General features: G+C 42.5%; 1 protein-coding gene across 1 annotated transcript; it reads right to left on the bottom strand.

The window, feature by feature from the left end:
* Nucleotides 1-4,401: 4,401 nt before the first annotated feature.
* LOC134405682 (vomeronasal type-2 receptor 26-like) lies at nucleotides 4,402-14,238 on the bottom strand. The gene is made up of 4 exons (XM_063136927.1): nucleotides 13,948-14,238; nucleotides 12,430-12,895; nucleotides 11,285-11,461; nucleotides 4,402-5,303 (listed from the first exon to the last, which is right to left on the bottom strand). The coding sequence occupies exons 1-4, from the start codon at nucleotides 14,236-14,238 to the stop codon at nucleotides 4,402-4,404; spliced, it is 1,836 nt and encodes a 611-aa protein (XP_062992997.1).
* Between the last annotated feature and the right edge of the window lie 1,137 nt (nucleotides 14,239-15,375).

Below are 15,375 nucleotides of genomic sequence, written 5' to 3'. Positions count from 1 at the left end.
GCTGCAATGAGATGGCCATACAGTGTTAAATCAAGCAGTGTTAAATCAAGACGGACATATAACTAAATATGATGTTTCCATCAAAACTATAGACAAAGCATTGACATACTAAGGACTGGTGGATTGTCTCCTATGACAACATGAGATCCAGGGATGAGCTCTGTTCACAGCAGGTGCAGGCAATATAGTATACCTGGACACCAACCTTATTATTATTATTTTATTATTTATTTATATAGCACCATTAATGTACATGGTGCTGTACAGAGTAAAACAAACCTGCCTGCAGATACTTTCTGTGGTGCCCACAAAGACATCCTTCTCCTTCTCCTCCTCCTCCTCCTCCTCCCAGTTTTTATTTCAAAATAGTTTCATATTTTCTTACTGGCAGCTAGAGTTGCTTCAAAAAAAGTGGGATCCTCTAGCAGCTTCCATCTTCATTTCCCATGAATGCTTCTGGCCAAGATACTTGACCTTTGTCACTATCCATACTCCTGCCCTGTGGAGCCATTTTTAAGATTGTTTCCAAATGTGCCCATGGGGTGAAAAACATTGTAAACCCTTGTCTATAGAATTGGGTCTTGATGTGGGAAAACCAAAACAAAATCCCTCTTCAGCTTAGAAGCTCACTAAAGCAGCAAGCCCATACCCACTTACCTCCAAATATGCCCCATTGAACATAATCAGGAATATTTCAGAGTAAACATTTATAGGAATCGCCTGTAAGTATTCTTAAGACATTATCTTCTTTCCTAACTCGGTGTGTTGTGGAAATATCATGCCACTCGGAACTTTCCAGGGTTAGCATAATATACAAAGAAATACATGGTAAGAGCCATAGGACCAATATTTCAATGCAACTCATCTCACTCCTCCAACCTCCCACATTCTTCCTATTCAATTGGTGAACCATGGGAGAATCATCTACTTCCAACTCCCTTTGCCTCCCAACATTTTGCCAGCCTCTATGGATGGCTTTGAAATGGGGTTAGATAAATTCCTGGAGGTGAAGGCTATCAGTGGCTACTAGTCCTGATAGCTATGTGCCACCTCCAGCAGCAAAGGTAATTAGCCTGTGTACACCAGTTGCTGGGGACCATTAGTGAGAGGCTGCTATTGCACTCGTGTCCTGCTTGTGGGTTCTTCGTCAACAGCTGGTTGGCCACTGTGCGAATAGAATGCTGGATTAGACGGACCCTTGGTTTGATCCAGCATAGCTCTTCTTTTATTCAAATGTTCTCATGTTCTTATCTCATACATGCCCCCTTCCCTCCCACCCACCCACTGACTCTCTCTTGCTACCTTCATGCCCATCACTCCCTCATCAACCTCTCCCAACCCCGGTGAACACAGTGGCCATGGGAAGGAACACAAGATAATGACCAGTAATCCCTGTAGAGGGAGCCACCTTTAATTCTAGAGGTGATCTCTGTTATTTTTGTCACTTTGAAGAGAGGGTAAAATTAGGGGGACCATATGAAAAGGAGGACAGGGCTCCTGTTTCTTTAGCAGTTGTATTGAAAAGGGAATTTCAGGAGATGTTGTTTGTATATATGGAGAACCTGGTGAAATTTCCTCTTCATCACAGCAGTTAAAGCTGCAGGTGCCCTGCCCTCTTTTAAATCTGGTCACTCTAGGATAGCTCCTCCACCTTTAACTGTTGTGATGAAGAGGGAATTTCACCAGGTTCTCCATATATACAAATGACCCCTGCTGAAATTCCCTTTTCTATGCAACTGTTAAAGATACAGGAGCCCTGTCCTCCTTTCCATATGGTCAACCAAGTAAAATTGAATAGTCCAAGTGTTAGGGTGACCATATAAAAAAGAGGACAGGGCTCCTGTATCTTTAACCGTTGTATTGAAAAGGGAATTTCTGAAGGTCTCGTTTGTATGACCTGGCCAAAACTAAAGGCTTCAGTCAAGATGGAGGAGAGCAGGGGAAACTAGAGGGGGCTGCAAACTACTAGTCATCACTGTTTTGATTTTTACAGTACAATCCTATGCATGTCTAACTTAATGATTATTAAAGGGATTGGGAGTAAGTGTGCTTCCATATGAAGCTTTTGTTGTGCAATGGTATTGCTGCATTCTCAGAATTTTAAGAGGAGTCTAAATGATGTCATCTTCAACTTGTACCCCTTCCATCTTTTGCCACCACTTCTTCCATCTTATTCCCCACCAGGAAAATAAAATAAAAATCTACAGGAACCCAATACTGCACCCACAGAATGGGGAAGTAACATTTTTGAACACCTCCAAATTGCACTTCCAGCAATTGATGAGCCCTTCAGGGGCCTTCAGATCTCATCTTGACCTGCTGATGGCTCTGTTTGTTCTAGGTGGCAAGTTAATATTAATGTATGCTAGCAAGGCCTAGAACACAATGGGAAAGTTTTTTTAAAAAAAACCTTATGCTTAAAAAGAATAATTTATTTTATGCAGCTTAGAATGGTCATTGCACGCAATACAAATCTTTTAAAAAGAGGCAGAGGGAGGAGGAGAGAGAGAGAGAGATGGAGAGAAAGAGAGAGAGAAACTTACTAAGCATTCAGTGCAGAAGAATCTGGGTGTACCGAAAACTCCAGTGGACCAATGTTAGCAAGTGTCATGGATAAAAATTCACCAATGAGCATCTCAGCTGAAGGACTGTATGAATTCATTTGGACTCTTATCCTCCAGCCACATCTGGAGGAGTTTGAACTCTTGCTGGAAGCACACTGCAGCACTAAAGGCAGCAAAATCAGACAGAGTGCTGAGAAATGTTGGACCATACTGCTAATGGACCACTTCATGATCACTTACCTCCAAGAGTATTTGGTCTTGGAAGAAACTACTGAAAACCTTGAATGGGCAGATCTGTCCCTGCATCAAATCAGCCACCCAGATTGGAGATTCGACAGGAGTCCTTATAAACCGAATGTAGCATTTCACAGTGGAAATGTTTTGTTCTTGGTACTACTTTTGCACATGTAGGCCCCTGATTACCCATGGGGCTGCCCCAATTAATGTAATGACAGTAATTTTAATCATTAAAGGGCAAATTCTCTGTTTTGTCAAAGTCCTGGAGTCTCCGCACTTGTTGTTCAGTTCCCATTCCAAAGTGTGCCCTGTTCCATCTTGGGATACTACAATTGTAGGCAAAACTATATTGGAGTAAAGAATCCTCAAGGGGATTTTGGTCTGGCTTTTGGATGAGATATGGAATAGCATAGGAACAGTGAGAAGGAAGAAAATGTCAGATGCCCGGTCCTACTCTCAGGTCTTTTTTACTGGAGATGCTAGCAGTTGAACCTGTATCATTCAATGCATTTCTGTACAACTGAGCTATGGCCTCTGACCCTGAGCTAGTCACTTAGGCAAACAATTATATCAGCACACCAGGGCCTTAGCTAGACCTACAGGTTGATGACATCATGTAAAGGACCCACAAACAGCCATGAGTGATCAATCATGAGCATGCAATAAGAAGCCTCATGTAGAAATGCTCCATAATCTCGGTCTTACGTCCACCATTCTGCCACTGACAGCCATCCATCACCAAGGGATTGGTGCAGCTAGAACTGATCATAGCACGGGACACTGTACATTATACATTTACCTCAATACAATGCATCTATTTAAGTTGTGTGGCCTTTGACAGCTACAATTTCCTGGCATTTCGGAGGCCGAGTGTATGGACATAGTAAGCCATTGTCACAACATCTTAAAACTAAAAGGGGGTTTTGTTGAGAGATTGATATCACCATGACTACAAGAGCAGTGCAAACTAGAATTTGTGGACTGAAGAGTTGTATCCAGTCTTGAAAAACCATGGTCTCCATGGTTAAACATTTTAGGATGCAATCCATAGGATTGCTCAGTCAGCGGCTGCTGAGATTCCAATGCTCTGCTGGGCTGAAGCAAAGAGGAGTAGTGGGGGTGATTTTGCCACTTCGTCTTCTTCTCCTCCTCCTCCTCCTCCTCAACAGGATTTTCAGCCCCTCTAGCAAGGATACTTCAGAGTTGGAGGGAAGGAGGCTACAGGAGCTCATGGTTGATCACTCACAGATGTTTGCAGGTGCTTTACAGGATGCTGTCAACCCCCAGAACATCTCCCGCACTTTTTGAGCTTTATATCACTTTTTAAGATTAACCATATCCTGGCCTGTCTGGTCTCCTCCCTGCCCCACCCCAGGTTTATTTGATTTTCCAATATGATGGGAGAGGGGGGTTGGGGCCCCAACTCCCCGTCCAGAGTCAGAGTGCTGTCTCTGATTTTGGAGGGGAGAAACTGAGCCATCCTTGCTTGCCCAGGGACCATAGGATGGTTCTCTTAGGCCATAGCTAGATGGGGCTTTATCTCAGGGTGATCTTTCAGTGAATGCCCAGAGGAGGAGGTTTCTTCTTCCCCATATTGGGTCTACATCTTTTTTCTTACTAATTGATCTTTGGTGTTCAACTCAGGCCTGAATAAAATAACATAACATTTAGGGAGGAAGATACACCCCAATAAGCCAGCACTAGAAGCCAAGATGGAGAAGACCTCCACAGCCAACATATATTTCCCTTTGGTGCTCAGGTACGTTGGCACAAAGGAAACCCAAACACTGCAGAAGACCAACATGCTGAAAGTGATCAACTTGGCTTCATTGAACGCAGCGGGCAACTTCCTGGCAAAGAAAGCCACAGTGAAGCTGATGATCGCCAAAAGGCCCATGTAGCCTAGGATTATGTAGAACATGAGGACAGAACCTTCATTGCATTGAACTATGATTGCGTCAACTTGGGAATGCATGTCAAACTCTGGGAAGGGGGGAGAAGTCGTCAGCCACACAGCACAGATGCCAATTTGAATCAAGGAAGAGAGAATGATGACTGATACAGCCACTCTCTTCCCAACCCATTTTCTCATCCTGTTTCCAGGCTTTGTGGCCATGAAGGCCAAAACCACAGTGATGGTCTTTGCTAACACACAAGCAACAGCGATGGAGAAGATGATGCCAAACACGGTTTGCCTCAGCAGGCAGGTCACCTTCCCAGGCCAACCGACAAACAAGAAGGAGCAGAGAAAGCAGAGCACCAGAGATGAGAGCAGGGAACATGTGATGCTCCAGTTGTTGGCTTTGACTATGGGAGTATTGTGGTGCTGAATGAAGATCCACATCACAACCACTGTGATCATAGCCAGGAAAAGTCCAAAGGAAATCAGAACTGCTCCCAAGGGCTCCTCGAATGCTAGGTAAGTTATTCCTTTGGGAATGCATTTGTCCTGGTTCTTGTTTGGATGTTGATCTTCTGGGCATGTCTCACAGTGGCCAGCATCTGAAAGAAATGAGCAAAGACAAAGGCCGTAGCTAGACCTAAGGTTTATCCCAGGATTGTCCTGGGGTCAAACCTGTTCATCTAAGTGCCACACAGGGCATCCAGCACTCAGGCAGGGACGAACCCGGGATGATCCTGGGATAAACCTTAGGTCTAGCTACGGCCAAAGTAGTTTCAGAGTTAGCAAATGTTTCCTGTATTAGCTAAGAATATTTTAACTTGAGCTTGTGATGCCTGCTCATGTGATGTCATGCATTTTACAGGTATATATATATATATATATATATATATATATATATATATGGTAATGATCCCTAGGGTTGGGGTATAACAGAGCCCATATAACACATACATTTCTTCAGCATCAGTGTTGGTTTATTTATTATTTATTTATTTATAACATTTGTATCCTGCCCTATACCACTAGAATCTCAGGGCAGCATACAGATAAAATCATATAATATAAAACAATAAATATACACAGCGAAAAACAAATTAAACCATGAATCAAGTTAAAACCAGTATATAATTTAAAAAGAGTAAAACAATTAAAACAGTTAAAACCATGTGCAAACTTGGTGAATTTAACCAGCAAAGGCTTTGTTAAAAAGCCATGTTTTTACTTGGCGCCAGAATAAAATCAGTGCTGGCACCAGTCGGGCCTCCAAGGGGAGGGCATTCCACAGTCAGGGGGCCACAACAGAAAAAGCCCTCTCCCACGTCCCACCATAGTATTTATAAGGAGAGGCACAAGCATTGTTCTGCTAGCATTTGTTTTACCTATTCCTGTTCATGGTAAAAGCATTCATTTATATGAAAATGGATAGGGTTTAAAATATACCTGAATTTGAAACTTCTGGAATCATTCACTTACCCATCTGAATTGAAATCCTCCCTTGGGGGCACTGAAGACAATCATAGCAACACACTTGTTTCCCCTGCTGGATGTACATGCTCCGTCCAGGGCGGCAGCTCTTGACACAATTGGAAGTGGGCAGCATCTAATGAAGGACGTTTTGGATGGAAATGATCTAATTCTTTCTCACTGTTGTGAATTTAAGCTACAGTACTTTTTTTTTCAATAAAACACACTGAGAACATGTGAAGAACTCAGGAGAATATCAGATCAGCAACTTGTTTTATTGCAAAGCCAGTAGTGCATCAGAAGTGTCCTGTGCTCATCTCAGCCCCGTCATGACGTTGGGTCTTGCTGCCATTTTGCCACTCATTACTTGTCCATTTCCTCAAATGGGTGAAAGCAAAGATATTTAGTTCTCAGTTGCTTCCCTGCACTCTCCTTTGGGCTGGTGGTGAGGACTGGATGAAATAGACTCAATCCCCACTACCACCAAGATCTGCCTTCCATAATGTGGGTTTCTTCAGATGTTTGGGCCAACAACTCTCATCAGCCACACCAGCCCAGCCAATGGTCAGGGATAATGGGAAATGAAGGGATAATCAGAGTTTAAGGCCAAAATGGAATGAAAATGGCCTCGTTCAGAAGAAACCTTAAACCACGGCTTTAACCACTGTGAATAATGTTTTGTTTTTTTCATTATTCACTGTGGTTAAATCCATGGCTTAAGGTGTCTTCTGAACAGGGCCAATGTAAAGTTTGTGAAATGTCGTAATTAGCTAAGTTGGTTAGACAGATCAATGTCTCATGTGTGTGTGTGTGGAGAGAGAGAGAGAGAGAGAGAGAGAGAGAGAGAGAGAGAGAGAGAGAGAGAGATGATAGATTGATTGATTGATAGATAGATCGAGATAGATAGATCGAGATAGATAGATAGATAGATAGATAGATATGCCAAAAACAAACACTAAGGTCCAAATGTTGGAATGAGTTGCCAGTATGGAGATCATTCGTTCATATGGATGTCTCATTTATCAGAGTGAAAAATAAAGTGCTGGAGGATATTACACTTTTTTTAACCACTTGAAACCTCATTAAGATGCTAGTTACATCTACTGTAATTTGCCAAACAAGAGAAGCAGCAAACCTTTCTGTCTATCTTGATCCTGATTGTGAATTTGGTTTCTCTCCCTACTGGGGTGGAAATAGTATGGAGAAGCTGAAAAGTTAATGTCTATCATATTGGGCTTATCCAGGTTATGCTGCTAAAACCAATATCAACCAACCCTGAAAACAATATCCAATGTATGTGCATAAAAAGCAAGCATGACCATTCCCACCTGATTAAATTTGTGGTTCCACACAATGGTGCTTCCATTAATGATGAACTCTTTCCCTGCAGGAGCCTGAGGGTCCATGCTTCCAACTTGTCTTCTCTGGAAGGATTCATTGGGGAAGGTCACCAAGTTGATGAGATCATATCCTCCTGCCAGGTCCCCATTACCATCGAAAAATATTTCTTCACCAGCACTATTGTTAAAATGGATGTTTCTCAGAAACCAGTGAAGCTAAAATGAAAAGGGGGTTTATTTATTTATTTATTTAAAATGATGTCAAACTGTGAAGGACTGGTTAAGGTCATCTCTATGCAAAGCAGTGACATTCAGAGTTTCAATACATATTAGCAACTGCCTCATTAATGTCAGAATTTATTTTAGTTGTTTCATTTTGGTCAAAATCAGAAACACGTAACATACAGAGACTATGGTCTCATCTACACCATGCAGGATATTGCACTATGAAAGTGGTATGAAACTGGTATATAAAAGGCAGGAGCCACACCACTGCTTTATAGCAGTATTGAAGTGCATTGACAACTGTTGGGGCCCATTGACATATACCATATACCGCTTTCATACCCCTATATCCAGCTTGGTGTGGCTCCTGCCTTTTATATACCACTTTCATAACACAATATCCTGCTTGGTGTAGATAAGTCCCCAGTTTCAGATGAATCCTATAAATTTCCAAATATTTAGTCATTTCTTCTTATCATTTATGTAAATCATTCACTGAAATGAATGAAATAATAAACAAATGAATGAAAGAATAAACAATTTTTATTGTGTGGGTAATTGCTGATCCTAAAATACACTCAGTACTGTTTGCATTCTTTAGATTTTACTGACAGAAAGCTACTAAACACAAGATAATTGTAGAGAGAAGTGGTATCTTGGTTCCAGTTAACAGAATATAGAACAAACACATCTTTTATCACCATCCAGAACATGAAATGGAACCCTGACATCTGTGCAAATTTCTGTTTATTTAAGGTCAGTGTTCTGAGGCTGCAATGTTTTCCTACTTGTTTTTGAATATTAACTTTTTTATGTCAGATATGTATCTATGTATTATTTTGCATAGATATAAGCATCTTTACTGTATGAAGAATGCAGAAGGTCAGCGTTGACAGAAGACGTCAAGTCAATGTAATTCTGATATTATGGGTGAAATTCTTAGGTCCTGTAATAGTGTTTCCAGAGTTGGTAGGGGGACAGTGCTGGCATCTGGATTTATTTTGTTTTGATGTGGCCTGTTGTTGCTAGTGAGTAGCTATTTGAGTTTAGGAAGATGGGTTTTTTTCTGCAACGGACTTACACAGCTACAGGTATGAAAGTGTTAATGTCGTGTATGTCAGTAAATCCACAGGCTAGCTGGTCTCCATCATTTATTTTAACATTCCTATTGTTTTTCTGTCTAGAACAGCAGTGCGCATCTTCAGGAATTCCAAGGGAAATTTTCACCCCACTTTTATCACCAACTGCATTTCTCACAAACACCTCACGTGCTGCCATATATGAATGAATGAATGAATGAATGGCTTCCAATTCACTTCAGAATCCAATATAAACTTCTCCTGTTGACCTACAAAGCTTTTCACAGCTCCTTCCTATCTCTCCTCTCTCATATCACCCTATTGCCCCGCTCGTGCTCTTCGCTCCTCTGACGCCATGTTTCTCGCCTGCCCAAGGGTCTCTACTTCCCTTGCTCGGCTTCGTCCATTTTCTTCTGCTGCCCCTTACGCCTGGAACGCTCTTCCAGAACATCTGAGATCCACAAGTTCAATCGCAGCTTTTAAAGCTCAGCTAAAAACTTTTCTTTTTCCTAAAGCTTTTAAAACTTGATGCTGTTTGGACTTTATACTGTTAGTTTTACCCTACCCTGTGCCTGTTTACCCTACCCAGTGCCTGTTTGCATTCTCTTCCCCTCCTTATCGCTTTACTATGCGGCAGGGTCTTGCTATTTACTGTTTTACTCTGTACAGCACCATGTACATAGATGGTGCTATATAAATAAATAAATAAATAAATAAATAAATAAATAAATAATAATAATAGTATCTGGAGAAGCTAAAGAGCAACAAAAGTCAAGTGCTTTTGGTGCCCTGTAGTAACTATGGAGCACTAGAAGAGTAAAAACAGCTTCAAAATACAATTGGGGGGGGGGGGTCAGCCGAGGGAAGCAGGATCCACATTCGCTGCATGGGACAAATGTTGTCTATACTTTGTCAAGATTAAATAAGGGCAAACAAATCCATCATGACCCAACTGTGAAGAAATTATTTCCTTTCAAAAATAGCAATGATTTAGGTAGGTTATGGTGGAGATTAGTACTAGGGTTATGGCAGAGATTTGTATTATTATTATTATTTTTATTTATATAGCACCATCAGTGTACATGGTGCTGTACAGAGTAAAACAGTAAATAGCAAGACCCTGCCGCATAGGCTTACAATCTAATAAAATCATAGTAAAACAATAAGGAGGGGAAGAGAATGCAAACAGGTACAGGGTAGGGTAAGCAGGCACAGGGTAGGGTAAAACTAACAGTAGAAAGTAACAGTAGAAGTCTGCACAACATCAAGTTCTAAAGCTTTAGGAAAAAGAAAAGTTTTTAGTTGAGCTTTAAAAGCTGCGGTTGAACTTTTAGTTCTCAAATGTTCTGGAAGAGCGTTCCAGGCATAAGGGGCAGCAGAAGAAAATGGACGAAGCCGAGCAAGGGAAGGAGAGACCCTTGGGCAGGCGAGAAACATGGCATCAGAGGAGCGAAGAGCACGAGCGGGCAATAGTGTGAGATGAGAGAGGAGAGATAGGAAGGAGCTAGACCGTGAAAAACTTTGAAGGTTAACAGGAGAAGTTTATATTGGATTCTGAAGTGAATTGGAAGCCAATGAAGAGATTTCAGAAGCGGAGTAACATGGTCGGAGCGGCAAGCCAAGAAGATGATCTTTGCGGCCTGAATCAGGTTTGGGACCAGATTGGGCCACCTCAACCCAAAGCAGCCATACTGCTTCAGGCAGTTTTGGCCCAATGAATAACCGCCGCCCTCAGCCCACTCACCCACTCACCCACTTACCTGAGGTCTCCACCCAAGCCACTCAGCTTCCTCTCTGGGAGTGCCGTAGATTTAGGCCACAGCTAGACCTAAGGTTTATCCTGGGATCATCCAGGGTTCGCCCCTGCTTGAGCACTGGATCCCCTGTGTGTCACCTAGATGAACAGGTTTGACCCCTGAATGATCCAGGGATAAACCTTAGGTAGGGTGACCAACTGTCAGGATTTCCCCGGATTTGTCCTGGTTTTTGTTCTTTCCATAGTGTCAGGGGGGATTTTCTATCATTTTCAATAATGTCCTGGAATGACACACCTTCCCCTTTAAGGCTGCCATTAGCATGGCAGGAGGGAATGACATGCTTTCTTGAGGCACATCATTCCCCCACCCCGAGCTCCAATTGAGGTCTTAAAGGGGAAAGTGGGTCATTCATGGACATTATAGAAAAGGCCCCAATTGGAGTGGATGGTGGTGGTGCAGAATGAAATCCTTTCCCCTCCTCCACTCCAATTGGGTTCTTTAAGGTGGCGGGGGAATAACGTACTTTTTGCAGGACTCAGAAAGCTGCTTCCCCACACACACACTAGGTGTCCTCTTTTTTGGTTTCCCAAATATGGTCACCCTACCTTAGGTCTAGCTGTGGCCCAAGTGTTGTAAACTACAGCAGCTGGAAATAGACACTCACTCTCCCTCCCCTCTCGGCCACTGCCCCCACCTGACCTATCACAGGACTTACCTGAGGCCTCCATGCATGCTAGTGAGATGTCCAGCGTCCTCTCCAGCCTGCCATAGTTTGCAACACTAATCAGAGAGGAGGCCTTCATGGCACAGGAGGCCGGGCGGCTCACCAGCGTGCATGGAGGCCTCAGGTAAGTCATGTGGGTTGGTGGACGGGTGAGTGGGGAGGTAGCAGCTGGGAGGAAGGGGAGTCCAACGGGGGTGTCAGCCTCATGCCACATGCACCTGGGAAACCACAGGAGTCACTACTGCTTCAGATTCTGAACTGAATCTGAAATGACCAAGGTACCCCGAGTCAAATCAGGCCCACCTAGGAAGCTCCAAATCAGCCTCTGAGTCAAATGGGGGCGGGGGAGTGCACAGCCCTAGTTTGTACTATTATGGGATGCTGAGGAGTAGATGGAGATCATTTTTCTACCTCTCTTCTAATAGTAGTAATCAGGGTCACCCAGTGTAATTCATCATCAGTAAATTCAGGATGAGCTAAAGGAAGTCCTATTTCAAAGAATGTATAATTAACGTATAGTTAAAGATGGCTTTAACAGGGGTGAACATAAAGTGATGGATGAGGTGTGGCTCCCTGTCTGTTCCTGTACAAGACACAAGGAGAGAACTTCATTTTCTGTTGTGTTCTCAGAAAATAAGTTTGCTAACTTGGTTTTCTATAATATGCTGTGGATTTATTCATGACTTTCCTTTTCTTGTAATTTTGGTTAATCCTCCTAAAGTATTTGATAATATTTTGTGACTTGACTCCTGGAGCTACAACTACCTGCCATGGCGGAATATTCCTGAGGTTCCATGCTTTCTGTTTGATTCTTGATGAATACATTGCATGGAGAGCATGTGCTATAGCATAGACAGCATTGTAGATGCTGTAGCTCTGGCCAGACATCCCCATTTCAAACACAGTTCCAGGAAGGCTTCTCAGCCTCTCCATCCCTGTGCAGTTTCCCTTCTTTGGGACGTAGAGGTTATACATAGGGAAGGAACAGATAAATGCACTAGACCAGAATTCATGGATCCAAAAGAAAGTAGTCTGGAAAGGATTGATCATCTCAACAAAATCTTGAAAGCCTGGCACCACGTTTGTATGCAGTCTGAATGATAAGGTGCCATTGAAGGATTTAATAGTGAATTTACTCCCAGTTACTAAAGCTGTGAAATCCCATTCAGCTGTTGTGATCCACACCCTCTCTGCTGGGCGCATGTAAGCAATTTCCATGGAGTACAAAACTATTCGTAAAGCTTCCAACGACTGACTGTCCCCATACACAAGAATTACATTGATTTCAGTCAAGCTGATAGTTGATTGTATTGGTCTCAGTTTTTCTTGAAGTATTTCCATTGGTAAAAATGTTGTCACAAGCAGGGCGATCTGTGCCCAGGCAATGCAAATGTTATTGTGCTCAAGCCTTGGTCTCAGTTTCCGAAGGAAGGTTTCTCCTCTGTCATCATCTGACACCATGAGGCCAATCCAGTTCCATCCAAAATGCTTGAGGAGCTCAACAATCCCATCATACTGAGGATCTTCATTTGGGGTCATTCGATAGAAAGACGGGAATTGAATTTTGTCCCTCAGCACTGGATCAGATGAGCCATAGCTGAGCTAATGAGAGAAAAATATGGTACCTTCAGGACTGAGAAATTATTTCATTGTTCTTTCCCAGAAATGACTCCATCCAAACATCTACCAAGCTCAACATTTTCATCTCTTTCAATATTATCTTACATTTTGGCACCTAACAGTCCAATATAATATTTCCTAGTAAATTCAGCTGGTATTATCAGTACTCAGGTTGGGAGTAGATTCTAAGAAGAAAATACAATTATCACAGTTTACAGCCCTGTCATGCAGCAACCCCAAACTTGATTGGCCCGGTTCACATGGCACGCTAAACCATATTGCTTAACCACAAAGTGGTTGAGGGAATCCTTAGCCATGGTTTAGTGTGTTGTCTGACACACGTTTTGGCCCATTAACCACATTGTGGTTAGGCTCACTAATCACGTTCTGCAATGTGGCTAGTGGCATTAACCATGGCTAAAAGTGTCGTCTGACATGTGTATGTGGTTAACAGGCCAAAATCATAGAGCCTGAAGTGTAGAGCAGCCAAAATTGCCGCCAGCTGCTCTGTATTGTGGGCTCCATGCCTGTTGTGGCCACCATTTTGAATGGATTTTTGGGAGAGACAGCAGCGCAGGAGTGCTCCAACGCAGGAGTGAGTAGTTTAAAAAAAAAAAAACTCCACCCAGCCCAGCCACTTTTTAAAAAAAAACACTTCCTCCACACCAGCACAGCCACGCACCTCCGACGGGCATGAAGCCCACAATTTTGGCCACTCTATACTTCGGGCTTTATGATTTCTGCCCGCTGGAGGACTTGCTGCATTAACCCTTTTATAGTTAAGGAAAATTTAACCGCAGAAGGGTTAATGGTGTCCTCTCCACCCGTTTTGCATGTGGTAAGCGTAATCACAGCTAGCCATGGTTACATTAACCACAAAACCCAAAGTGTCCTCTGAATCAGCCCAATATGTGGATTCTTAATCCAGCAATCATTATAGGTACCTAGTGACAGTGCAGCCAAAAAACAGTTTAGTCAGGTGAGCAAAGACTTTTTTCCTTACCAATTTTAACAGGTTAATTCTAAAGACATACCTGTGGTTGCTTGTATGCATTCAAGATGTTGGCCATCTGGATGGAGTTTTGGGAGGTGAGCCCTCCAATGAGAGCCATTACTTTCTTTTTCTCAACACAGTGATAATTGGTGTGACTCCCTTGCCCTGGAAAGAGAAAATCCAGAGTGGCCCAAGAGCTTCGCCTTGAATTAAATGCATTGTCATAAACTGCGGATCCTAGTGTGATATTGGATAACAATCCAGCATTCTTGTTAATCTCGTGAACAGCAAAAAGGAAGGCCAGGACATACTGGTAGTTTTTAGGGATCATGCTGCAATGAGATGGCCATACAGTGTTAAATCAAGCAGTGTTAAATCAAGACGGACATATAACTAAATATGATGTTTCCATCAAAACTATAGACAAAGCATTGACATACTAAGGACTGGTGGATTGTCTCTTATGACAACATGAGATCCAGGGTTGAGCTCTGTTCATAGCAGGCACAGGCAATATAGTATACCTGGACACCAACCTTATTATTATTTTATTATTTATTTATATAGCACCATTAATGTACATGGTGCTGTACAGAGTAAAACAAACCTGCCTGCAGACACTTTCTGTGGTGCGCACAAAGACATCCTTCTCCTCCTCCTTCTCCTCCTCCTCCTCCTCCTCCCAGTTTTTATTTCAAAATAGTTTCATATTTTCTTACTGGCAGCTAGAGTTGCTTCAAAAAAAGTGGGATCCTCTAGCAGCTTCCATCTTTATTTCCCATGAATGCTTCTGGCCAAGATACTTGACCTTTGTCACTATCCATACCCCTGCCCTGTGGAGCCATTTTTAAGATTGTTTCCAAATGTGCCCATGGGGTGCAAAACATTGTAAACCCTTATCTATAGAATTGGGTCTTCATGTGGTAAAACCCAAACAAAATCCCTCTTCAGCTTGGACGCTCACTAAAGCAGCAAGCCCGTACCCACTTACCCCCAAATATGCCCCATTGAACATAATCAGGCATATTTCAGAGTAAACATTTATAGGAATCGCCTGTAAGTATTCTTAAGACATTATCTCCTTTCCTAACTCAGTTTACTGGTGTGTTGTGGAAATATCGTGCCACTCGGAACTTTCCAGGTTTAACATGATATACAAAGAAATACATGGTAAGAGCTATAGGACCAATATTTCAATGCAACTCATCTCACTCCTCCAACCTCCCACATTCTTCCTATTCAATTGGTGAACCATGGGAGAATCATCTATTTCCAACTCCCTTTTCCTCCCAACATTTTTCCAACCCCTGTGAACACAGTGGCCATGGGAAGGAACACAAGATAATGACCAGTAATCCCTGTAGAGGGAGCCACCTTTAATTCTAGAGGTGATCTCTGTTATTTTTGTCACTTTGAAGAGAGGGTAAAATTAGGGGGACCATATGAAAAGGACAGGGCTCCGGTTTCT

Source organism: Elgaria multicarinata, chromosome 11 (assembly GCF_023053635.1).
Source record: "Elgaria multicarinata webbii isolate HBS135686 ecotype San Diego chromosome 11, rElgMul1.1.pri, whole genome shotgun sequence".
Classification (NCBI taxonomy): domain Eukaryota; kingdom Metazoa; phylum Chordata; class Lepidosauria; order Squamata; family Anguidae; genus Elgaria; species Elgaria multicarinata.
This window is presented reverse-complemented; position numbering and strand designations above follow the sequence as displayed.